General features: G+C 41.6%; 1 protein-coding gene across 5 annotated transcripts in view; it reads left to right on the plus strand.

Annotated features, from left to right (window-relative positions):
• LOC147031690 (protein turtle homolog A-like) overlaps window positions 1-26085 on the plus strand; it is a 185256-nt gene that overhangs the window by 116286 nt on the left and 42885 nt on the right. For all 5 annotated transcript variants that reach the window (XM_085852008.1, XM_085852002.1, XM_085852016.1 and 2 more), the window contains 9 exons: window positions 9483-9624; window positions 9753-9898; window positions 14721-14863; window positions 15821-15955; window positions 20029-20145; window positions 23472-23649; window positions 23791-23902; window positions 24786-25000; window positions 25266-25519. In XM_085852008.1, coding sequence (XP_085708134.1) covers window positions 9483-9624; window positions 9753-9898; window positions 14721-14863; window positions 15821-15955; window positions 20029-20145; window positions 23472-23649; window positions 23791-23902; window positions 24786-25000; window positions 25266-25519 — 1442 coding nt within the window. The remainder of the gene's footprint in view (window positions 1-9482; window positions 9625-9752; window positions 9899-14720; window positions 14864-15820; window positions 15956-20028; window positions 20146-23471; window positions 23650-23790; window positions 23903-24785; window positions 25001-25265; window positions 25520-26085) is intronic.

Raw genomic sequence — 26085 nt, forward strand, 5'->3', positions numbered from 1 at the left:
TCTCGTGGTTGCAGCAGGTTGATCAGTATCTCAAGGGGTTGGAGATGGGCCTGGCATCTGCCTGGGGGATGGCCAGATGGAGGCCCCTGGAGTACCATTGGAAAGTGGATGCAGCGACGCGCTGCTCTGGCGCATGCTTCCATGCATGACCTGACCTGATGGTGTGAAACCGATATATAGCACGATATCTCAAAAAGTTGTGGACGGATTCGGATGGAACTTCGTGTACACGTTGGGTGTTTGACAAGGAAGTATTAATTGAATTTTGATTAAGATCTGGATCCAGATCCAGGTACAATAAATTTTTTAAAGTGATTCTTTCATCATTGAGAGATTGGGCTAAACTAATATATAGCACAATATCTCAAAAAGTTGTGAACGGATTTGGACGAAACTTGGTGGGCAGGTTTGGTGTATGACAGGGCTGAATTGATTTAATTTTGGTGAAGATCCAAATCCGGATGTGGATACGAGATTATTTAATTTTTAAAGTAATTCTTCACCATTGAGAGATCGGAACAAAAACGATTATATAGCATGATATTTCAAAAATGTATTGGACTTGATATGTTCTCATGGATCAGGCATTGCGTGGTGGAGGTATGCGCTCTCCCGAGTGCTGTTGTAGTTCTTTTTCTTTTACCTTATACAAATATGCATTTGGCATATTTGTTAAGACCAAACTCTATTCAGATGTCCTCAGAGTACTGCTTTACTAGTTCCAGTTGATATCTCAATTTGTTATCATTCAGTGTGGTGTTTGAGATCATCCATGTGCAGTAGGTGTGTTACCTTTTTTGTTTCTTTAGTCATTTTTTCCGTTGCATGTCAGATTGTATCCATGTCTTTGCTCATTGATGAGGTTACTCAATGGGTCCAGAGCCAGACAAAACAGGAGGGAGGAAAGGCTATCACCTTGTTAGATACCACGTCATATCTTTACTCCTGGGATTTCAATTTTTCCTTCCAAGTAAGGTCGTATCAGCTTTGTGTTCCAGAGCGACATTGCTTTCTCAATCAGTGTGACTATTTTGTGGTCATTTTTGTAAACCTGCATGCATTTTATAATCCATGAATGTGGGGAACTGTCAAAGGCTTTTTTGTAATTTATCCAAGCATGTTAATGACTATAACAAATGCGATTACTGACCATAATAAATGTGAAATGGGAAGTGAATCTTGAGTGTAAAATGTAAAATCTGCCTTATCTTTGTACTGACCTTATCTTTGTATGGAAGATAGTACCAACATTGGCGTATTTAGTTGTAAGTATTAGACAGCCATTAGCTTCACATGCACAAACATGTACACACCCTTCTTTAAACCTGTGACACTGGCATGCAGCAGTTCGACACTTACTTTTTTGACGATGCAAAAACCTATGCCAAATCTGTAATTGGGCATTTTTCTTCAAATGTTTCCCGGGCAGACATTGTGTTCGACCTGTACTTGGTACTGTCAATGAAGTGTGGCACCAGGGAGAAACATGCAGGAAGAGCCAAACCAATTCGCAAAGTGATCAATCATGTGGATTTATGCCTACCAACAATATGGAACAATTTTCTAGCTTTGAACAAGAACAAGCAACATCTGGCACAGTTCCTCAGTGAGAAACTTGTGACGTATGGAAATACAGTGCAAGAGGTATTCGTGATGAAGGGTCATGTCCTATTTACGTGGACAGCTTGGAAGTCTCGAAGGAAACAATGAAGAAGCAGATAGGCATCTCATTCTCCTTGCACTTGAGGCCATCAGGTCTGGGTATGACAGAATAATTGTGCAATGCAGGGACACAGATGTCCTACTTCTCCTTCTGTACTTTCTTGGAGACCAGCAGACAAATGGATGATGAGCGGCACAGGAAAAGACAACAAGTTCTACCCAGTTAATCTCATAACCTAGCAACTGTCATCAGCATTAATCAAAAACATTCTAGGTTTTTATTCCATAACAGGATGCGATATGGTTTCAGCTTTTGGAGGAATGGGAATAAGACTTAAGTATATCTGCACTATCCGGAACTCCGACATGGTGTAGGGTGGGATGGAACTCTTGCAGGTGTTGAGCAGTTTGTATATCGTATATACAAAGCTCTGCAACCTTTGAAAGGATGTGACATCGCCTGCCTTGAACTCTTTCAGAAAGGAAAGAAAGCATTGAAAATGCTGCCACCCACTGCAGATGCCTTAGAATTGCACTTCAAACAGGCAAATTTTCAAGCAAACTTGAGGCTGCAAGCAGACACAGCCATGATGGAAGTCACTGACTCAACTGTAACGGGAGCTTGGTAGGAAGTCAATGCTAGAACTGGAGATAGTATGGATATGGAAACCCTCTGTATATATATGTATATGTATATATATATATATATATATATATATATATATATATATATATATATATATATATATATATTTTTTTTTTTTTTTTTTAAGATCTTTGGTGCCGAGAGAGTCTGAAATGGTCAGATCCCACCGAATCCCCAGGGCTGTTCACTCATCGTCTCTCTTCATTCCTTCTGTCCTGCCTTAGTTATTTTCATCTGCTCCGACCTATTCACTGATCTAATAATCTGATCTCTATTATCCCTTGCGCCCTCATTACGTCTGTTAAGACGGATTGTGCCCAGAGGCGAAGGTTTTGATTTCGTGTTCAGTGCTTAGATTTTCAGCTCACCGTGTGTCTTGCATCAGGACCAATAATTGGATTTGTGCCCATGGAGATAGCCATAGTTTGATGCCATTTTGCAAATGTCCCTGCAGTTATTACCGACTGTACCTGTTTAATTGGACTCGTAAAAGAACAATCCTTTAATATCATGTGCGTGGAGAGACCCCTTCTTTTTCTGCCATCACAGTTGGTGTAAAAAAAGAGAACAAAAAGGATGCGGACGGATTTCACAAGCGTGTAATCGTTTCCCTCTACCACTCGGGGCATCCGGTCTAAACCCACGTGTTCAGGACACCACTGCTCAGTGGTGGGGTCAAGTGAACTGAGCAACTGACTAAAATTTAGAACATCTGAGACTCCCTGTTACATCTCACAGCAAGAATAATATAAAATGCCAAACAAATTATTGAAAGTTCATGAATTTTATTCTTTAATGTTTTAAAAGATGCATCTACAATTTACTTATTTATTTATTCCACAATTTTTAAAATGTATTTACCACTCATGATATCCTGGATCCTTGCTATCACCCGTTGATTGGGCAATGTCTGGCAATGTTTGTAGATCAGTGGTTAACTTATACTCCTACAACTACTACTACTACAACAGCCCCTATTATTATTCCCGGTTTGGCCGGGGAATTTGTTTTTTTTGCCCCAAGTCTTTCATGAACTGGCTGGCCATCGCTGACACTCTCCTGAAGATGGCAGGAATTTCGAATTTGTTCGTTTTACTGGTGATGATTGGCCTACTCTTCGTAAAAGATACTGTGGGATTTTAACGTCCACCAACTATTCCAGGTGGACATTGCAAGCAAGGGTATGGGTGATGAAACTAAAGAGAGAGAGGAAAGCGGAAAAACTTATCAACCTGTGAGTAAAAGAGCTGTAATATGGCTGGGTTAATGGAGGTGGAAAGGACTATGGATAGAGAGGGAGGGGACTTGGAAATTTTGCACTGCAACCTTGAAGTCCTAGGGAAGAGTGTGATTGCACCGCTTCAGGAATGCAGTTCCACAAGTGCGAGAAAGGAGGAACAAAATAGTGAGATGAGCAGTCATTCAAATTTTTGAGAGTTTAATAAAGACCAGCTGGAAGAATGAATCTGAAGTGGAGTGTCAGAGGGATGAAAGAGCAGCAAGTCCTGTGCTGATACCTCTCTGGGCGATGCCAATGATGTTGGGAGCTGTGGATTCCACAGCATACAGGAGAGAGGGATGAGAAGTCAGGGAACCAGTCCATTTTAGAAAGCAGTAATCCACTGAGCAAAGGACAGTGACCTTGTTGGTTGTGAGAAATTAAAATTTACCTAGAAAAGACATCATCTGATCTTGCAGACCAGCTTGGATACCCGCTCTGCCCAGGAGAGGTTGCGATTGATTGTGAAGCCCAGAAGCTCAAGAGACCGAACCTCTTCCAGCAGTTGATTATGGAAATACATTGGTGTTTTTGAGATGATCCTTCTGGAGAGAAGGGAGAGAGAGTATAAGTTTTGGTCGGATCGAATGACATATTCCATTCATCAGACCAGCATGTGATGCTTTCCAGCTCGTCATCTGATCCACCAGAATCTGACACTTTTTCGGAATTACTTTTGTGGCTGCCTGTAAAGCTTTTGTGCAAAGGCCCACACCCAGCTGTACTAGATATTAGCCGTGGTTCCATCTCGCTGACTGCCTTTCTTCTATCAGCTGACTGTGCCACCTGTGTGTTCTTGCCGCTCCTTATCTCTGTTCACTGCAGCTCCATTTACGGAGTAGCTTCATGCAACTTTATCCACCTGTGCTACATCACTCTTTCTCAGGAGAGCCAGAAAACAACATTTCTCCAACCTCAAGATTGGACTTTCAAACTTGTCTCCCTCCTCTAAAACCTGGTGATGCCTTGTTAAGTCTGTCTCTGGTGTATGCTCCCCCTCCATCCCTTCCCTCTCCTCAAATGTGACCACAGCTGACTGCGCTTATGAGAAGGCCAAATTCCTCAGTTCTGTGTTTGCTTCCAAATCTTGTGTCCCCAACTCTTCTTTCTCTCTGCACCCACTTTTCTCAGTCCCACCCAACTGCTCCTGGACTATGTGTCTTTTGCACATGAGAAGCTGGAGAAGGTTCTGACAAACCACAACTCTGACTCTGCAACTGGACCGGACGACATCAGCTCACGTGTCCAAAAACATGCTCTGCTGCTCTTGCACTTCCTCTCTCTGCCCATTTTACCCTGTCATTTGCCCGAGGTCATCTTCCATCTGCTTGGAAGTCAGCCAACATCACAGCATTACATTAAAAGGTGCAAAATTCGATCCCCTTAACTACAAACCAATGAGCTTACTTCCAATCATCAGCAAGATCATGGAATCCATCATCACAGTTGACAATAAAATAATTCCTTTTCTCCAAAAGCCTCATCTCAGATCATCAATTTGGGTTCAGACCTGGTCACTCTACCTTGGATGTGCAGCTCTTACTCTCCCAACAATGGTAGAGACCCTCAATATCAGTCATGAGAACAGCGCCGTCTCTCTGGACTTATCTCAAGCTTTCGATACAATCTCAATTGTTCAGTGTGCTGACAATAACTTCCCTACTCTTTGCCTTGATCTCCAAACCATCTGCCTATGGCATCAAAGGCCAACTCCACACATGGCTTTCTGAATTCCTCTACTCTCATAGACAATGTGAAACTCTCAATGGAATCCTTTCTTCTCCTCTTCCTGTCAGGGCTGGAGTGCCCCAAAGCAGTGTTGTGGTCCCAGCCCTATTCCTGATCTTCATCAATGATCTCTCAGACTCTCTGAAAAATACCCTTTATCTATTTTCTGATGACTCCACCCTCTACCCTGACATTCATCATCCTTCAGACAGACAGGCTACAGCCTCTTCCCTGTCTTTGGACCTTGACAAAATCACAAACTGGTCGAAAATTTGGAATATGTCTTTTGACCATAAGAAATCACATACTCACTCTCTCTCCAAAAGGACAGCACCACAAACCCTCCCTTATATTTTCTCAACAACCTTTTAAAATAATTCCTGTCACTCAAACTCTTGGGTCTCACTCTCAACCATGATCTCTCTTGGACAAACCACATTTCAAAGTTGGCCTCCAATGCCAGTCCCTGACTGAGCGTCCTCCATTGTGCAAAGCCCTTCATTGGCACACATGAACTGTCCACTGAAAACGCTTTCATCCGCAGCTTGATGGAGGACTGCTGTCCCCTTTGGGCTGGTGCCCCTGTCTCACATCTTGCTCAGATTGATGCCATGGGCACCAAGGCCTTCAAGATCATTGGAATCTCCCATGATGAAGCTGAGTCTATGGTCCTATCACTTTCCCATCATAGACAGATCGGTGGTCTCTGCTGTCTTCCACCAGCTCCTTTCGGGTCTTTGCACCCTCTGGTCTATCCATGCTTTGTCCCTCTGAGTTTTCTGCAGGGGGCATGTGGTCCACAACAAACCCCTTCTGGTGAAACTCCTAAAATCCAGAATCACTACTCACCTCCAATCATTTATTCCTCTTTGCTCTCACCTGTGGAACCAACTTCCCAGTCTGTTCAGTCTCATTCTTCCCTCCAGGGCTTCAAGACAGCTGTTCACCACTACCACAGGTTAATCACCACCACAGGTCTTCAAGACAACCCCCATCCATACTCATAATCTCTTCTATCCTAAATGACCCCATTCCCAAGCGCTCCGGTTTTTCCAGGTTATTGTGATTTTTTTTCTCTCCCACTCTCCCTCGCCTATTTTCATTTGTTAATTGTCAGTTGGTTTGTCCCTTTTTTGTCTCGTCCTTGCTTTCCCCTTCATCTTCTCGCTGTGTTTCAGCTTGTGTGCAGCTTGCTCATCCCCAAGTGTCTTTCTCCATCTTCTCTTGATTTTACTCTCACTCTTCTTTCTACTCTGCTGTTGGTGTTTCCCCCTTTCCATATTGTTCCATTCCTTTCTGCTCAAGGTCTTCCACGAACCTCAACTGTGTATACAAAAGTAAAACACTGCAGGATTTGAGAACACAAGCACTGATACAATCTGGATCCATCACCAAGGCTGTTCGGAACTTTTTTACTTTCTAAATAGAAAAGTTCAGTGTCTGGAAACTGTCGGCATGATGGGGTAAGGTAGGGAAAGAGAGGGATGTACTGGCACATAGTCTTTGCAGCCAAATCAATCACATCTACAGTGAAGACAAATATAATGTTTTACTGTGTTCTTTTGATGTGGTAGTGTTTTTATTCACTTATTACATCCACCACCGAAGGTGAAGGAGGTTATGTTTTCACCCATCTCTGTCTGTTGGGTGGTCGCTAGACTACCGTTATTCTCAGGTTTTCCGTCTGTCTGTATGTATGTAATGGACAGCTCTGGAGGCCAGAGGAGTCAACCGATTTTGATGAAACTTGACTGGTAGGTTCATACCAGGATCTTGTTGTATGCTTTTGAGCACCGTTGCTATGGACACCACCGTTGCCTAGCAACGGGACTTTGAAATTTTTGAAAAAAATCCGAGAAATATTTATATTTATATTTTTTTCGAAAATCAAAAATCGGCTTCCGCGCTTTTATGCGCACTAAAATCAACGTCTTTGTCAAAAAATTTCAGCCCGATCCGTCAAAAACTATGACTGGTATGCAATTATATAGCGACCACCCATGTCGCCTACCGGCTTGGTTGTCTGTTTGTTACGTACGAAATCTAAAGATTTCGTAAGTATATTGATGACTTCTGTCATCTGTATGTGTGTTTGTTTGTGTGTGTCTTTGTTTGTTTGTAGGCACGATAATTCGAGAACGGAAGAAGCTACCAATGTCAAATTACACCACGTGATTCAGGAGGGCGATGGCTGGTGCTGATTAGATTTTAGTCAAAATCGGTCAAAGGTCAAGGTCACAGTGAGGTCAAACATTCGATTTTTGATGGTTTGGTACAGAATCATCGTAGAAACTTCTGGTTTGCGTCGCTACCTTTTCTAGAGACAGCTTTTATTAGACAAGGTCAGAGATCAAGTTGACGATTTCGTAAGTACCAGTCTATGACTGCTTCTTTGTTTGTTTGTGTGCAGGATATCTAAAAACGTTGTGAACGGATCCAGATGAAATTTTGTGGGCAAGTTGGGTGTGTGACAATGATAAACTGATTAGATTTTGGTGAAGATCCGGATCCGGATCCGACTACGAGAATTTTTTAAGTCATTCTTCACCATTGAGAGATAGGGCCAAAAATGATATAAAGCATGGTCTCAAAACGTTTGGACGGATTCAGGTGAAACTTGGTGGACATGCTGGGTGTGTGTCAAGGAAGAATTGATTCAATTTTGGTGAAGATCTGAATCCAGATATGAGAATTTTTAAATTTTTACGTGATTCTTCACCATTGAGAGATAGTGCTAAACAAATATATAACACGATATTTCAAAAAAGTTGTCAACGGATTCGGATGAAACTTGGTGGACAGGTTGGGTGTGTGCCCATGACAAATTTATTCGATTTTGGTGAAGATCTGAACCTGGATATGGATACAAGATTTATTTAATTTTTAAAGTGATTCTTCACCATTGAGAGGGCCAAAAATGATATAGCACTGTATAGCATGCTATTTAACCTCTGCCATCTTCGAAGATGGATGGAGGTTACTGTTTTCACCCCTTTCTGTTTGTTTGTTTGTTTGTGAACAGTATTACAGAAAAAACTCCTTGACGGATTTCGACGAAACTTGGTTGGGGGTTAGGTATGGTCCAAGGATCATGCCATTAAATTTTGGACTTAGGAATTTTGGACTTATTCCCTCTTCACTTAGGAAGAAACCACCCCCCCCTCAAAAAAAATTGTTAGAGAAAATTTTTTTTTTTTTGCATTTCTACATGTTTTAAGTGATTTCCAACCCCCCCCCCAAAAAAATTGTTACCCCCCCCCCAAAAAATAGAGAATTTTTTTTTGCATTTCTACATGTTTTAAGTGATTTCCAACCCCCCCTCCAAAAAATTGTTACCCCCCCCAAAAAAATTGTTAGAGAATTTTTTTTTGCATTTCTACATGTTTTAAGTGATTTCCACCCCCGCCCCCAAAAAAATTTGTTAGAGAATTTTTTTTTTTTTGCATTTCTACATGTTTTAAGTGATTTCCAAACCCCCCCCCCAAATTGTTATCCCCCCAAAAAAGGGAATTTTTTTTGCATTTCTACATGTTTTAAGTGATTTCCAACCCCCCCTCAAAAAAATTGTTACCCCCCCCAAAAAATTGTTAGAGAAAATTTTTTTTTTGCATTTCTACATGTTTTAAGTGATTTCCAACCACCCCCCCCCCCCCAAAAAAAAAAGTTAGAGAAAAATTTTTTTTTTTGCATTTCTACATCTTTTAAGTGATTTCCAACCACCCCCCCAAAAAAATTGTTATATTTTTTGCATTTCTGCATCTTTTAAGTGATTTCCAACCCCCCCAAAAAAATTGTGAGAAAAAAATAATTTTGCAACTTTTTTTCAACAAAATTTCGATTTCTTTTTTTTGCATTTCTACATGTTTTAAGTGATTTCCAACCCCCCCCCCCAAAAAAAAAAATGTTGCAGAAAAGAACTATAACTCTCAGCACTGTTGACATCATATTTAATGAATAAGATATAAGGTTCACTTGAGTGACCCAGCAGTATTGGCGGCGGAGGTTTTGCACTCTCCCGAGTGCTCCCCCTCTAGTTCAAAAATGTATTGGGCCCGATATGTTCTTGTAGATCAGGAATTACGTGGTGGAGGTATGCGCTCTACCGAGTACCCTCTAGTTTATTTATTTAATATTTTATTTGAAATAAATTAATTGCCTTCTTTTCAGCTACCCCAATTTTCAAGGCCATGCCCAGCAACATGACAGTGAATGAATCAGATAGCGTTTTACTGCATTGCTCTGCCAGTGGCTATCCACCAATCACCTCTTACACCTGGCGCCACCTGGGAGTTGAGTTAAACAATGACAGGTATTTTGGGAGGGGGATGGCTTTTTGTATGTTTGGGGACTTGTATGTTTTGTATTTCATTGGAATACTTTGGTAACAAAGGAAGACATATTCAATGTTATCGACAGCCATGCATTGTTTGTTTGCAGTTTAAGATCGTCTCGGCTGCAGTTTCCCAAACCAGGATCCTTGTTCATCAGCCAGACAAATCCCACAGACACTGGAGAATATGAATGTGTGGCAGACAATGGAATTGGAACACCAGCATCTGCAACTATCTTCCTTCGTGTTCTTTGTAGGTTTATACTTTGATGTCTGGAAGAACATAAAGTGTCTTGTTGTGGCTGGGTAGTTTCAGGGAAGATGTTGTTTGTTTTATTGCTTTTGCAAGAGAATACCAAAATTAATGGTGATGTCTCAGGTTTCAGTCTGGGTTGGATCTCCACAAAAATTGTTAGATCACTCTCCTCACCCATGCTGAACCATTGACAGTGATGGCATATTTGCTCTATAATATGGCAGATATAGGGTCAGGCCAGATCCGATGTGTGACTTGCTACAGGTACCATGTTAACCTGTACTAACCTGTTTCATGGTCGGGTTGTCGGTGACTAAACCATCTCAACCACCAGGTTTCCTGGTGAAGAGGTTGGATGAATATGGACACCCAACAAGATTAAAAAAAAAAATGTCAAAGGGCAGAGGAGCTCTTTGTGAGCCGACGGCCATCCAGATCTGGTGCCCAACTGTGTGTGGACATCCTCCTGTAGTTGAGTGACCTTTTTCTAGGTGGATGGTCACAGGATTTACACTCCGGCCACCATAAAACACTTCATTCTGCAACATACAAAAAACACAAATAAAACTAAAAACCCACTCTGTGGGAGTACCTCCTGTGCAGCTGCCATTCACAGGACAGCTCACCAGATGGTGAGATTGGGGCAAAGCCTTCAGGACTCCCGTTCTTTGATGATCAGAGGAAAAACACAGGGTAACCTTTCTGGGTCGGGTTGTGGTGGTGTGTGTCCGGGTGGTGCTGAGGTGTCGTCCACCAGCCAGCAGCCTCCTCGGGTTAACCTGAGGCAGTCCCTTTAGGTGGGTGACTGGAATGTTCTCACTCCAAGAGAGAGGATGATCACCTGTCTCTGCTATCATCTGAGCTCCAGCATTTGAACATCAGGATTGCAGCACTCTCTGAAGTTCGGAGACTGGATAGTGGTGAGATCATGGCAGGTGATGATACCTACCACTGGTCTGGTCACTGTGATGATTGTCATGCCCAAGGAGTTACTGTAGCTGTGTCTAATAAGCTGACTCCCATGATAATTGAGGTAACACTGGTCAACGAGTGTATTTTGAGACTGAGGATTTGTCACTCTTTGGGTGTCATTTCCCTGTTCTCTGAATATGCTCCAACTGAGGGAAGTGATCTCACCGTGTAGGACGCATTCTATACCACGTTTGAGTCTGTGATTGATCAGTTTCCGAGACGAGATATTGTACACTTCTAGTCTTGGGGGATTTCAGTGCATCAACTGGCACTGATAGGGATGATTATGAGACACGTGTTGGTCTCCATTGGTCTGGAACTGTGAACCAGAATAGCATTAAGTTCCTTGACTTTGCAAGAAGTCATGGACTTAGGGTGACTGGTTCATGGTTTTGGCACCCACAGCCTCATCGCTGGACTATGCTCAAGAACTGCAGGATGCACTGGAGTGCTCAATTCCTCAATACAGACCACAGACTTGTGGTAGAAACTCTGAAGTTGCAGTTTAAATCCAGTGGAATGGCACCATTCCAGCCAATGCTGAATGTTGGCAAGCTCAAGGATGAGAGTTTAGCTGAGGAACTTGTGAACAGGCTAAGTGGGGATTTGGGGGGTCGAGGTGTTTTAGGAGATCCTGAAGAGTTGTGGAGTGCCTTCAAGATTACCGTCCTTGATGTTGCCGGTGGTTTTCTCGGAACCCACTGTCAGGTGAAGAAGAACTTTGTCTTCCAAGGGATGGTGGATACCATTGACCAGAGTCACTGGGCCAGGCTTGATGACAGAGCTGAGCTGTTCAAGGAGTTTAGGCATAAAACTGTTATGTTCATAGAAGGCAGACAAGGAGGCCTATGCGTGTGGAATCTGTGAAGGGGTAGAGCATCACCTGTGGTCAAGTGTTTCACATCCTGCTTACAGAGGAATTTGTGCATTGCATTCCTCCAAGCCTGTCCCTCGGTGTACTCCAGTTAGAGCGGAGGGTGTTGGGCTCTTGACAGAGGACTTTGAAGTAAAAACCCGCTGGGCTGGTTACTTTGAGTGGCTGTACGAGGCTGTAACCACCAGCTCTTGAGTTGGATGTCAGGGTTGTAACTATGTCTCTTGCTGACCCTCCAATCAACTGTGAACCACCTTTGTTTGTGGAAACACAGTCTGCGGTGAAGCAGTTGAAAGGCGGTAAAGCTCCTGGGATCGGTGGCATCCATGCTGAACTTCTCAAGGCTGGTGGAAATCCTGTACTCGTGTCATTGTATGCAGTTCTGTGCTCTGCTCAGAGTACAGGCATCATCCCAAGTGACTTGAAGAGGGGCCTTGTTGGCCTTCTCTGGAAATGGATGGGTGATCGCCGGAACTGCAACAACGATGAAGGAGTGATGCTGCTATCAGTGCTGGGCAATGTCTTTGCTCGAATAATTATTGATAGGTATTCGCCACGATCTGCTTAAGCAGCAGCGCCCAGAGCAGTTGTACTTTAAACCAAACTAGCTCCTTGGTGATTGTCTCGATCCAGTCATATTGAGGGTGAGGCTAACATAAGTGGTTGGCTGGTCCACCACACAATGTTCCTTGCACATCCTCCATCAAACAGGCTTACGTACACCCTGCAAAGCCTCTTGCCAACAATCAACTCCTTTAACGTATGTACAAGACTCTCTTTACGTCCTTCTGTGTTCCCTTTCCCCCCCCCCCCAGCTTCCCTCCCCTCCTGCTGGGATATTCCTCCTCCATGAAACATCCACACACTTCCAGTTTAACCGTCTCCTCATATTGCCGTATCGCACTTGATCGTACACCTCAGTCATAGGTCACCTCAGCTATATTCCATATGATCATACACTCTGTTCATTCATATAAAACTACTACATATAATTATACATCGCATACATGTAAATAGCTATTTCAAGTTAACTGTACCTGGTGGGATCAGGTGTGAGATTGTCCAGATAGGCTTAGTTAGCTGAGGAATGTTTGTATTTGCCCATTACGCACAGCAAATTCATTATGGTGATACGTCTGTCCATGATTGCACGGAGTCAGCAAATATGTGCATTTTTCAGCTGGTTAAGTTCAACCAGTTCACATAACAATCCCGGTGGACTGAGAGCTGGAATGAAGACTATACTATAGTAGGCCATGAGGGTGACTGAACTATGAGCCCTGAGCTGTGAAAAGGGGATGATGTGTGGCTTCTGGGAGCAGCCGTGCATATGTTGAATGGTTGCATACAGATTGCAGCAGTTTGGTCATTTCGCAGCTAACTTGAACAGCCACTTAATAATATCCATCTCGCATATAGATGCATCCCATCTGCCAACATTAGTTGCTGGACATTAAAGATCCCACGGTGTTCTTGAGGAGTCGGTGAGATATCTTTGGCAACGTGGCCAAAAAATTCCAAATTACTCCCCTCACCTACAGAGGGCACTCCGCCAGCGGTACATCCACGCCCTCAGCCAACGATGCAACCCAGTCTGCTGCATACGAGAGAAGAAGACAAATATAGATTGTTACAGAATTCGACAACCTGGCATTTAGATTAAATATTTCGAACTTTCTTTTCCACAAGGATTGTCCTGAGTTCAAGCCCCGTTGGCTGCTGAATTAACACCAGGGGGTTGACTCAGCCTGTCATCCTTCCGAGGTCGGCGAAATGAGTGCCAGTGTACTGGTCCCGGTGTATGCCCCGGTTAGAATAGGTGTACCATATCCCTGTGTGTCGTAAGAGGCGACCAGGGTTGGCGTCAGGAAGGGCATCCGGCCATAAAACATTGCCTCACAAAAAGCCAAACCCCTGCACAGCAGGGAAAAATGGCTGTAAAAACGGTCATTATTTTCCACAAGGATACAAGGTCCTTACCCTATATGAGCTCCGAAAATCAATGGGTTTTTCTGAGATGGGGGTTTAAATCTGATTCAGGCAAAAATAACATTCCTTTCTTGTAGTAATTCTCTGCAGACTACTGCAGTATATGAGAGTACAACTCTCATATACTACAGTTCTAACTGGAGCATTTTCGCCTGGGGAAGTTCAATTTCAAGCAACACAAATGTCAGTGTTGACACTAGTTCCAGATTCCCTTGATAATATCATGTTCCAGATTAGTGTTTTGTGAAAAAAACTTCAGTTCAATGAGGTTAGACATACCCTTTAACTTCCTTGATCCTTATGTTCTCTATATAAATATTTAGCCTGGACCCCATGCAGCGGGAGATGGGGTTTTGCAATCGTGTGTGTGTTTGTGTGTATGTGTGTGTATATATACTCTAGGCCATAAGGTTTATACCATTTGAGCTTTTGTCATCAAATCTTCAACAAACATTACTGTGATAATATAGAGAAAGCAAATTAATAATTGGGTGAAAATGTGAAAGGGCAAAGTCATGGTGGCTATAAATATCCCATTTTAGCCCCACCACAACATGTCAAAGCACGAGACGACCTGGTTTTTAATCACTTCATTAATTAATTTATTTACCATTAAGATTCAGTCTGTCTGTCCAGGCCATAACTTTTTTACTAATCGAGCTTTTGTTATCAAATCTTTAACAAACCATTATTATGAGAATATGAAAAACACAAAGCAATAAAATGTACAAGTTTTTTTTAAAACTGTCCTTTTCGTCAACTTTAGTTGGAGTACAAAGCAGACGCAGATGGGCTTTGCATTTTGAGATGCTTTCTCGTTTTCTGTTGAAATGATTCAGTATCCTCTCAGTCAGATAGCCAGAGTTCAAATGTTCAGGATACTGAACATATGAGCAGGACAAAAGAGATGAAGTAATGATTATTGTCAGTATCAAAAAAAACCCCTTCCTCCCCGACTTACCATGTGACTACATTTCGTTGCAGACCCTGCATACCCACCACTCCTACCAAATCATACATTCATTCCACAAGGAAGGCTGGGCCACCTCCGATGTCAAGGCAATGCGGACCCACCGGTGCTGAATGTTGATTGGACGAGAAATGGACACCCAATCAGCAGCAATGAGGTGCACAATGTAATTGTGAAAGTGACGTCACATCAGCTTTATCAAGTCTTCCACTAGAGGCTCACAACATCGATCCTCATGGGGCTGCAAAGAGAGTTATAACAGACCAGGGGAATTTTAAGGGGCTCAGATAGTTAACTGTATGTTCAAAGTTGGGAAGGATATGAGAAAAAAGCAAATCCATCTATTATGGGGAAAAACATCATTGAAAGGACTATTCTGTTATATATTTATTTCACATTTAATGGAGTGCATTTGTTTCTTTGTTATTTAAATATTGCAATCATTGCTGATAATGCCATTCACTCATTATTATAATGATAATGATATTATTATTAATATCATAATTTTATTAATAATTATTAATAATATTATTCATAATTATATTATTAATATAATTAATTAATGATAATGATATTATTGATAATGATAATGGCAGTCATTGCTGTAAAAGGTGCTTCCACCAAGTACTGACCTCAGGGGCTGAATACCTTTACAACCAGTGAATTTTGATTTGTACTTGTTTGTTGTCGATATTCCTGACATGTTACCTCCTTCAACTATAACAGTGTTCAGTTTGATATCTTCAGTTATGAATAAAAATGTTCATTGGGAAAAATTGTTTAACTACATCATTCATAATTCATCTAAATGTAGCATTATTGGGAGAGGGTGAATACTTTTGCAGGACACTGTAAGTCTCAAATTCCACAACAATGAAGAAATTAGCATTTACGATCATAATAGTTTTCAACACTGATTAATTACGTAAATGTAAGCGCAATGTGACCGAAAGTATTTGTTTGAGAATTATTCATATGTCATTGACTGGTTCATTTGCTGTGGGGCCATTTATTGCTGTGGGGGTTTCTCGATGTCAAAACAAGATATTTTTCTGAAACTTATTTCCTCTGTTTAACATTAAGCACAAGTCAATTTTCTTGGCTGTTTGTGTAGACTTTGTGGTGGCTGCTTGCTGATGGATTACTGATGGTCTTGGGAGAATTGGAGGCAGAAGGTGATTATGCCTGCATACCCTCTAATGCCCTGGGTTCACATGGGTCCTCCACAAACACTCAGGTTATTGTCAAGGTGAGAGTAGAAATTCTGCACACAATACTGCTTCACTTTCGACTGTTCACTATACTTTATGGATGTAAATCTATATTTATTTATACTTGTGCAGGTTAATATTATTGACTGACCAGCTACTTACATCACAGGGCTTGAGCTTTTGTCCGACTAAGCTGATAGCACAAAGTAGATGCAAATCAGTGAGCATTTCACAGGAATACAAAGGTCAAGTCAGCTTCAAACGTGAATGGGATTTTGGAACTTGACTGGGTGCCAAGTAATGACCATCTTCATGGGAAGGACACTGCTTACAAGTTGAACTCCCGAATTTGCATTGATTAAGAATGGCGGCCAGGGGGATATATGGATATTGGCAGGAATGATGGGTAGCTTAGGTTTGAATCAGTGATTATGTACCTCTGTGGTGATTCGGATGTCTGTGAGAGGGTCTCATCAAAAGGTGAATGTGCTGTCAGTGGTTATTCATTCCTCCCCTGACAACACCTTCCTCAACACCCCCACCCCCCCCCCACAATTTTTTTTTTTAATTGTGTGCAAAAATCATTTATATATCTTTTTAACCACTGACTCACTCACTCACATAAATGTTTAGTACGTTGTAAGTGGGCTAGAAAGCTGAAATTTCATATAATGACGCAATTCAAAGCCAATATACCAGGATTTAAATCACAAAACAGTTGAAAATTTTCCGTGAATGTCGCAGGGAAGGGGTGGGAGTCCGGAGGGAGGTGGGTGGGATGGGAGGAGGCAGGGGAAGGGGACGGGAAGGCGAGGACGGAGGGAGGAGTGAGATGGGAGGAGGGAGAGAGGGGGTGGGTAAGAATAGGTGGGAGGAGGAAGGCGAAGGGGTTGGGTGGGAAGTGGGAGGGAGGGAGTGTAGTGGGAGGAGGGAGTGGGGTGGGAGATGGCAGAGCAAGGTATGGGAGGAGAGGAGGCAGGGGAAGATGTAGGATGAGGGAGGGGAAGGGGGTGTAGAAGGGGTGGGAAGGGAAGAGGTAGTGTGGGAGGAGGGTGGGGGCGTGGGGTGGGAGTCGGGGGGGAAGAGAAGAAGAAGAGAAGTGGTGGGGTGGTGGTCCCGAGGAAAGAGAAGGGGTGGCGTGGGAGGGTGGTGGGGAGGGAAGAGGCAGGGAAAAGGGTGGGAGGAGGGACCAGTGGTTCCCTGGCAATGCCAGGTACTTTTCTATAATAATAAATGTGTGTGTGTGTGTGTGTGTGTGTGTGTGTGTGTGTCTGTCTGCTCTATGACTCCAAAACCATGAAATCTATCAGCCCGAAACTTGCATGCAAAAGGAACTCCAAATGAGTGCATGAATGAACACTGAGTATTTGGGTAAATTTAAACACTCCTTCTGAAGATAATGAATGGTGAGCTCATCATCAAAAAACATAAAAAGACTCACCAAGATGTTGGCACACCATCTTGCTCAGCCAGCTGTTACCTCGCAGGGGTCTTAAGCCGGCATTTTGTTACGGCCTGCTCAACAATCCCTTCACTTGGAACAGGCGACACCGGTTTCTGTTTGACAAAGCACTCAAAATGTTTTTTTTTCACTTTCCTCACTCATATCATCGAATGCCTGATCTTCATCCCTATAAATTGCTGTATACATCGCTTATGTAGGTGCTATAGTTTTTAAATTAGGAGCTTGGAGAGATCTTATGCGTTATTTGATGCGATTTTCCACGATGGGCTCTCACGGACTAATTGATGTATAAAATCAAAATCTGTCTTCAGATTTGAGAATCAGATCTCATGGACTAAACAAGTGTCAAAATCTTGAGTGAAATCTGAAAATTTAAAGAAATTATCGATTCTTATAAATAAGCGTATTTACTTTCACCAAGACTATGCTCCCTCCTTCTCCATATTTACACAATAAAATGCAAATATAAATGTGTGTTCCATTGTCTTGGTTAACTCTGACAAAAATTTAAAATAAATAAACCAATATCACCCGCAGGGTGACCCGTATCTTGCCAAAAGATGACCACGTGTGACTTCTTTAAGGTCACACTGAGGTGAACAGAGCTGCTATCCACCAGGAGCGACTCCTTGAGGAATATCTGCCTCCGAGAGATTCCGATAAGAATCGTTCTACCGAGTAACCATGAAAAATATGCTTTTGCCTCATAACGTCACTAAATGACGTCATAATGTCTCAAGCTTGACATATCTAGAAAGCACTCATCGAGGTGTTCAATTTGAGGTACTACACGATATGGTTCCTAAAACTTGAAAATTTGACCTTGGGGTCAAATATGTTTGACCTCAGGCGCTAACCATGAAGGTCAAGGCCAATCGCCACCAAAAATTAATCAGCTGAGCGCCAGACCATGAACTATATTCCCATGAAGTTTGAAGACGATCCAATCAAAATTACTCAAAAAACAAGGGTTTCGTCGACTCCCCTGATTTGCGCCAAAGTGACCTTGACCTTTGACCTTGACCTTCAAAATTTTATGCGCTGAAAGGGACCTCTATAGGCCTCTGATATGCGAAGTTACAAAAATTTCCAATGACAACTGTGCTCTGCAGAGTGATTTATACGTGATTACAGACGAAAAAAGAAAAACAACAACAACAAAAAAAACATATGAAGGTCAAGGCCAATCGCCACCAAAAATTAATCAGCTGAGCGCCAGACCATGACCTATATTCCCATGAAATTTGAAGACGATCCGATCAAAATTACTCAAAAAATAAGGGTTTCGTCGACTCCCCTGATTTGCGCCAAAGTGACCTTGACCTTTGACCTTGACCTTCAAAATTTTGTGCACTGAAAGGGACCTCTATAGGCCTCTGATATGCGAAGTTACAAAAATTTCCGATGATAACTGTGCTCTGCAGGATTTTTTATACGTGATAACAGACAAAAAAAAAAAAAACGTACCAGCTGACTAACATATCTTGCAAAAACTTTGTTTTGGCAAGATAATGAAAGATAAGACAAGTAACCTTAATAGCATGAGTAATTACCGCCTTGGAGAGTTCCAGTTCCATAGCGGGTACACAGGGTGCCAGCCACAGTACGAGTCTCATCCCTCAAGGGAAGCTCATGTTATAATCTCTTTAAAAATGGTACATGCTGTTTCAACCCAGGCTGTTTGAACATACCCTATTTTGTTCAATCCTGTACTAATGCCGGCAGACGGGATGTCCAGTTTTACATCCATCCGAGAGACGGCAAACACATTGATGAAACGGCCTGCTTATGAAACTGAAGGATGTTAATACCCCCCCCCCCCTTCCATGAAGTCCTCTTCTCGCTTAAGCCTACTTAGCCTCCATGAGGTATAAAGGGGTAAACTAACGCCTCCCCCTCAAGTCCCCCTCTCGTTTATATGCCTCCATGAGGTATGAGAGGGTAAAGCTAGACTCGAGGTAAATGTAAACGTACAGTCTAGGTAACCCTCTGCCCGAGATAGTTACATATTAAAAAAAAAACAACGTCCAATATCAAATCTAACCTTGTGTTCAGATCGCCACCATGTTGGTTCTCGCTGTGAAGGCAAAAACCGACATTTTGTGAGCTCTATGGCTTTGTATTTTTTAATTGAATTTTGTTAATTTTTCACTTGAATTCCATTTCTGAAGAACTCCATTTAAAGGTAAACCTTTGTGGTTGCCATTTTCTTCATACCTACGAAGTGACATCACCGCCACAATGCACATTCTGCCTGCGACTCCCGGAAGAGCTATCTTGCAGCTTTAATTACAAAGATGTAATTTAAGAAACTGTCAAAAGTGCATGGAAAATGCAGTTACCGACTGGTTTCCCCCTTATTAGGGCATCATCAGGGCAACATGGCAAGCTTCCATACATGTATGACTAAAAACCTTTTGGTGATAAACCAGATAATGTGCAACTCCAAACTGAGAGTGATGAATACACTGGAACCGAGTCACATACAGCCCTTGCTGCATAGTACCAGGAGAGATAAGTGCTGCCTGCCACATGGCACATTATATCCTGCTTGGTGAAGCTCTGACTTAAAAATTTTTTTTAACTCCTTACTCTTATTTTTTAAATAAAATACATTAATTGTAACTCTTACTTTTTGCTCCCTAGCCTCTCCCAACTTTCACCATTAGACCTGACCCTGAATACCATCAAAACATTGGTCGAACATTGATCGTACCTTGCACTGCTGGTGGTGATCCAACTCCTGACATCTGTTGGCATCAGGTGAGAAGTCAAGATACAGCTGAACCACAATATATAGGGAAGAATAGTGTGTTCATGTATATTATAAATCTTCATTGTTCAACTATTTCTGTGATCTCTTTCTCTCTCTTTCTCATCCAAATACCCTCTTCATGCTATTTCGTGACTTTAACTGTCATCTTTTTGGGTAGCTAGGAATTGGCAACTTTATCAACAACCATAGCATTGCTGCTTCTACATTGTGATTATTGAATAACGGCCTCACTTGCAATTATGTTTCAATGTCATTGCGACCAAGGCAAAGCTCTCCTCAACCTTGTCCTCACGAACTTCCTGACCAAGTCTCCTGAACCCAAGATTTAGCTCTTGGTAACTCTGATCAACTTTTCATTTGAGTTACCATCTCACTCACTCAATTTGTGTCCTATCAGGATGGTGCAGAGGAAAGTGAACTTACCTTTTGTGGTGCAGCTACCTTTGAATTTTATTCATATACAGTACCACAAAAGTATGTAAACCACGAATTACAAACTGTTTAATTTTTAATTAGTGTAACTGAAGATCAACTAAATGAATAAGAAGAAGACGTGTGAGGTTGGATGTGTATATAGCAAGCACTGTTGGAAACTGTGTTCACTGTATATCCAATCAGTGGGATCGCACACTCTTGATGAAGAATGTGCAGTTTTATCATTGGCTCGATTTCTGAAGGCCAGCGAGCAAGTTGTTGCTATTTACTCACTTTGGGGTTTTCAACCGTGATGACTGAGTGGCAGAAGTTGGAACTCGAGAGTAAAAACAACTCGTGACTGAATTCATAGTTTCGATGCAAAAATGGCATGTTATTTCTTTTTTGTTGTTGTTCAAGTGAAAAACGTTAATCGCACATTTGCAACTTTATTTTCTTGAACTTTTCCTCTACTTTCTAAAGTTGTACTTCCATTGTCTTCGTGCTTATTGGATAATTTGGACCTCCCTGCTGAGTTTCGATGGAAATGCATGTCACGACCTTCGTGGGATGAAATATTTAGCAGCACAAGGGGAAAGAAGATGGTTAATTATGTTTGGTTTTCCAACAAATTATATTGCATTTCCCAGTCGGTTTTCTTGAATCAATTGCATTTTTTTTTTTATCATGGATTTTCGAGTTCGTTGTGTTCAATTTGATCGCAAGTTTCTTGAGTTAAGCATGGTTTATTTGAAGTTTATTTTGATTCTGCAAAAAGACATGCCATACAAAGGTAAGGTTAAAGGATACTGTGTGTATGATACCAGAAATTTAGTAGTAAAAGTCTGAAACAGATCAGAAGATGATCAAAACGTTTTGGTCATCGGAAAATTTATCCGTGAATGATTTCTGGTGTTGGTGTAGCATGAATGATGGGCCGAATGGCCTCCCTGCATTGAATTCCCTTGTTACCTCCAGTCCTCCACCACTGAAGGTGGATGGAGGTTATGTTTTCACTCCTGTCTGTCTATCTGTTACTTGCAAAACCGAAGATTCGCAAGTACATTGGTTGGTCTGTTCTGATATTTTGTCCGTTTGTCTGTGTGTCAATTGCCTACAGATCACAATTTTAAACTGATCTTCACGAAACTTCACCACTGGTAGAGTTGGTCATAATCAAGAAGCATATTGATTTTGAGATCTAAAGGTCAACATAGGCCAAAGGTCGTCAACAACTTAGGTCTATTTTTGAATCCTCAATTATCATCCGATTGACTTGAAATTTGAAGAGGGTTTGCATATCAGGTCACTGAATTCAACCAGCCAATTATGTTTGAGGTCAACATCGGCTCAAAGGTCAACATGGGCCGAATTTTTAAAATTTTCAATTTTCACTTGATTGCCTTGAAATTTGAAGAGGATTTGCATATTTCATCACTGAATTCAACCACCAATTCTTTTTGAGGTCAACATCGGCCAAAAGGTCAAAGGTCAATAACTTTGGTGGGAATTTCTAAAATCCTCAATTTTAATCCGATTGACTTGAAATTTGAACAGGATTTGCATATCATGTTAATAAATTCAACCACCAATTATTTTTGAGGTTGAATGGGTCAAAAGGTCAACATAAGCATAATTTCTAAAATCATCAATTTTCATCCCATTACCTTAAAAAATTTAAATGAGGTAGAATTGATTCAATTTTGGTGATGATCCAAATCCAGATCTGCATACAAGAATTATTTAAATTATCTGCATTTAAAATCATCAATTTTCATCTGATTGACTTGAAATTTGTACAGGATTTGCTTATCAGGTCACTGAATACAACCACCAATTATTTTTATGGTCAAATTTGTTTTCGGGATTTTGCAAGTATTGTGCTCTGCAAGACATCGATTTTGTTTGTCTGTTTGTCTGTCTGTATGTCAATCGCCTACTGTTCACAATTTTAAACCGATCTTCATGAAACTCCCCAAAATGGGAGAGTTCATCAAAAGCAAGAAGGCTTATTTCTGAGGTCAAGAGGTCAACATATGCCAAAAGTGAACAACTTTGTCAAATTTATAAAATCATCAATTTTCATCCGATTGACTTGAAATTTCAAGAGGATTTGTATATCAGATCAATGAATTCAACCAGCTTGCAGTTTCTTTTGTACACAGTACAAGGCTGCAGTGTCGCATCATTGGCTGAAGGTGCAGCTGTGCGTTGATGCAATGCCCTCTGTAGGTTATGGCAGGAATTTGGCCATGGTGCCGGAGATAGCCCACCTACCGGTACTCTTTACAAAGAACCCTGTGGGATTTTAACATCCATCAACTAATACCGGCAGATGTGACTCCCAGTTTTTCATCCATCCAAGGAAAAACACACACAGTGATGCATCACCATGCCTGTGCAACAATGGGATGACAGTTTATAGCTGGGCTGGGATTTGAACCCAAGCGAGACAGCTTAGAGCCAAGTGTACGAAGCTCTAGCTCGGCTATCCTATTGACCTTGGGTTAAGGGATGATTGCACAGAAAAAGATTGAAACCCCTGATTCCTGACATCTGTGTGAGTTTTGTGAGGTTTTTTTTGGTTTGCTTTTCTTTTCAATTTGTCCATGCTTTCTGGATTCTTATTTCCCCATGCCCCACTAAAAGTAATCCCAAAAAGTGATCTTACTAGCAATAAGACAAACTAATCAAATTAGATATCTTCACACAAGTAATTTTAATGGATTCTAGTTTCTGATTTTCAGTAATCTAATTAGAGTGATGCATTACAAGAAACACAATACTCCCCAATGCTCATCATAAGTTTGACTTGTTTTATTCAAAATCTATGCCATCTCATCATTCCTGATGACCAGTATGCTTCATAAATCGTAATGAACTTTTTTGTGGCTGGCAGGTTGCGACAGAAGAAAACCTGAGACAAAAACGGATGACACCTTTGTGCAGCGGACAAAGTCAGCCAAGCAGAAGCCTCAGGCTCGTACCCATAAAAAGCCAACATCATGGTGCCTGGGTCTGTGAGGCCTGCAACCCGGTTGGCTGTTCTTCAACAGGAACAAACATCTTTGTCACAGGTAAATTGTAGAATGTTACATGAGAATTAAGTCACCTGGACTTGCAGAACATCTCGATGACCTGACGAACTACAATTAATCCTGTTGAACATTAATGGTTACCATGTATTGAAATGTTGCTAATAATATACTTTATTCTAGGAACAAGGCCTCACCTAGTTACGAGTGTGAACGTTCAATTTACAAGTGTTTCTGCAAATATTTCCTGGATTGCTGGCTTTGATGGAGGTTATCCACAATGGTTTATTGTCTGGTAAGTAGAGACACCCTGATGTCTCCAACACCTATTTATGCTATCCTTTCTGCTGCTTCAACCTGGTCATTTTCTCCTCTCGCAAAAAGAACTTGGATTGATGGAGGAAAGAGGAAATGAGAGGATGTTGTTGGTGGGAGTGGAAGGAGGTAAATGGAAATGAGAAAACTGAGAACGGGGAGATACAATGTTGAGCATCGAGAAGCAAAGAAATATTTAATGGCCAACATGAACCTCAATCCTGATGCCTGGGGAACTTTTCAATATGGAAGATAGAATGAGTGCTGCCCACCTCCTAAAATATACCAAATAGCCTGGTCACCAACAAGTACCACCACATTTCAAGGACTTTGATCATCTCCAGCTGAACATCACATCTGCAATTCCATCACAGATATCTTGCCCGATGGGCTACAGAAATTTAATTTCATTGCTTTGGTGTGCTCCTGATCTGTTGTTTTTTTCTTTTCTTCATATTTTACCGATGGTGCTTTACTATAATGCAGCCAAGAAGCTGTCTCATATAATACATTCACATTGGAAAGGCCTTACCAGGTTGCATCACAATAATCACGTGATTTGTGAATCTGACACCAAAACAAACCCACGCACTGTCGAACAATACCTACTATCATTGGCTGATGAAAACACAAGATTCTCATTGGTGTATGAATTACCGAGCTGTTCCTGATGTATTGATCATGGAAGTGAACTGCTGGCAAGAACATCCAGTTGCACCAGCATTAAGCTGCCATTGTGCTTTTGATAGACTATTTTTAAGCTTGCTTCAAAATGACATAATAATGGCATCAAGTTGGCCACCCTGCTCCTGGTCTATACTGCAGATAATGGTTTGTAACACCAATTTATCTTTCCACCATAGGGTGAAAAGAACAAGGGATGGAGGTTGGGCATGGCAGAACCTGGAATTATTGGGAGATGTACATAAGCTGCAGAAGAGAAATGGAAACTGGGGAAGCTGGGGATCAACGTCATGGCTGGAACTCAAAGAACTCGAACCCGGAGAAAGTTATGACTTCAGTGTTCTTTCACGGAATGCATATGGTAGTGGTCCATTCAGCAACATTGTGTCTGCAAGTATGTATTGCCATCTCTATTTGTGGAGCCACAGGTTGCAGCCGAGGCCTAAGTCAGTGTGTATTTTCATGCAGGAAATTGTCATCTAATGATTGCTTACAATGAGTAATGATGGATTATTCCAGATCAGATTCATATTTATGAGGGTAGGAATAAAGCCTGTCCATGGTTTGCAATTATTATATCACTTTTGTGCCACAGTTAAGCTGCCTCTCCCCATCGCTTAGATCCTTGTTCTCTCCTTTTCTCTCCTTCACTCACCCAGCTAGGCCTGTTCCTTCACCGCCTCCTCCTCTTTCCCTTGGACCTCCTTGCAACCTCTCTGGAAGTGCCTCTGATGAGATTGTGCTGCTGAGCTGGGAATCTCAAGGATTAGAATGTGGTCCACAGCCTAGCAACTACAGCTTTGTGGTCGAGGCGAAGGAGGTGGGAGAAATCCATGATGTAAAGGAAAGGGGCTGGAGAGTGCTGAGGGAAGGATTGGTGGAGACTGAAGCTGTGTTGGTTGGATTGTCACAGGTGGGGTTAATCAATGTGTTTTCTTGTGTTGATTACAAAAAAGAACACTCATATAGCAGATAACGATATAATATAAGCTGCCCATAAAATGTAAAAAATGAAATCATTTTCTTATATAGTGCCATTAGTTTATCTCCAGTGCAAGGCACTGGACCTCAAGATAAATAAGAAAAATAAACAAAATCAGTGTTCACTATGCAAATCTTACAAATGCTGGTTGATGTGCAAAATATCTGTCAGCATATCTCACAATCGCAAATCAAGATTAAATTCCACAGTCTTTTGTATTTTGTTTTGTCTGTTTTCAAAGGATCTAAGGCTCATAGTGGAGCTGTTACACACACACATACACACACACACACACACACACACACACACACACACACACACACACACACACACACACACACACGCATGCACGGACATACAGACAACAAGCCGGTAGGCGACATGGGTGGTCGCTATATAATTGCATACGTCATACAGTTTTTGACAGATTGGGTTGAAAATTTTTGATAAAGAGGTTGATTATAGTGCGCATAAAAGCCCGGAAGCCGATTTTTGAT

Source organism: Eptatretus burgeri, chromosome 2 (genome assembly GCF_056783735.1).
Source record: "Eptatretus burgeri isolate ZD-2024b chromosome 2, Ebu_testis_v1, whole genome shotgun sequence".
Classification (NCBI taxonomy): Eukaryota; Metazoa; Chordata; class Myxini; order Myxiniformes; family Myxinidae; genus Eptatretus; species Eptatretus burgeri.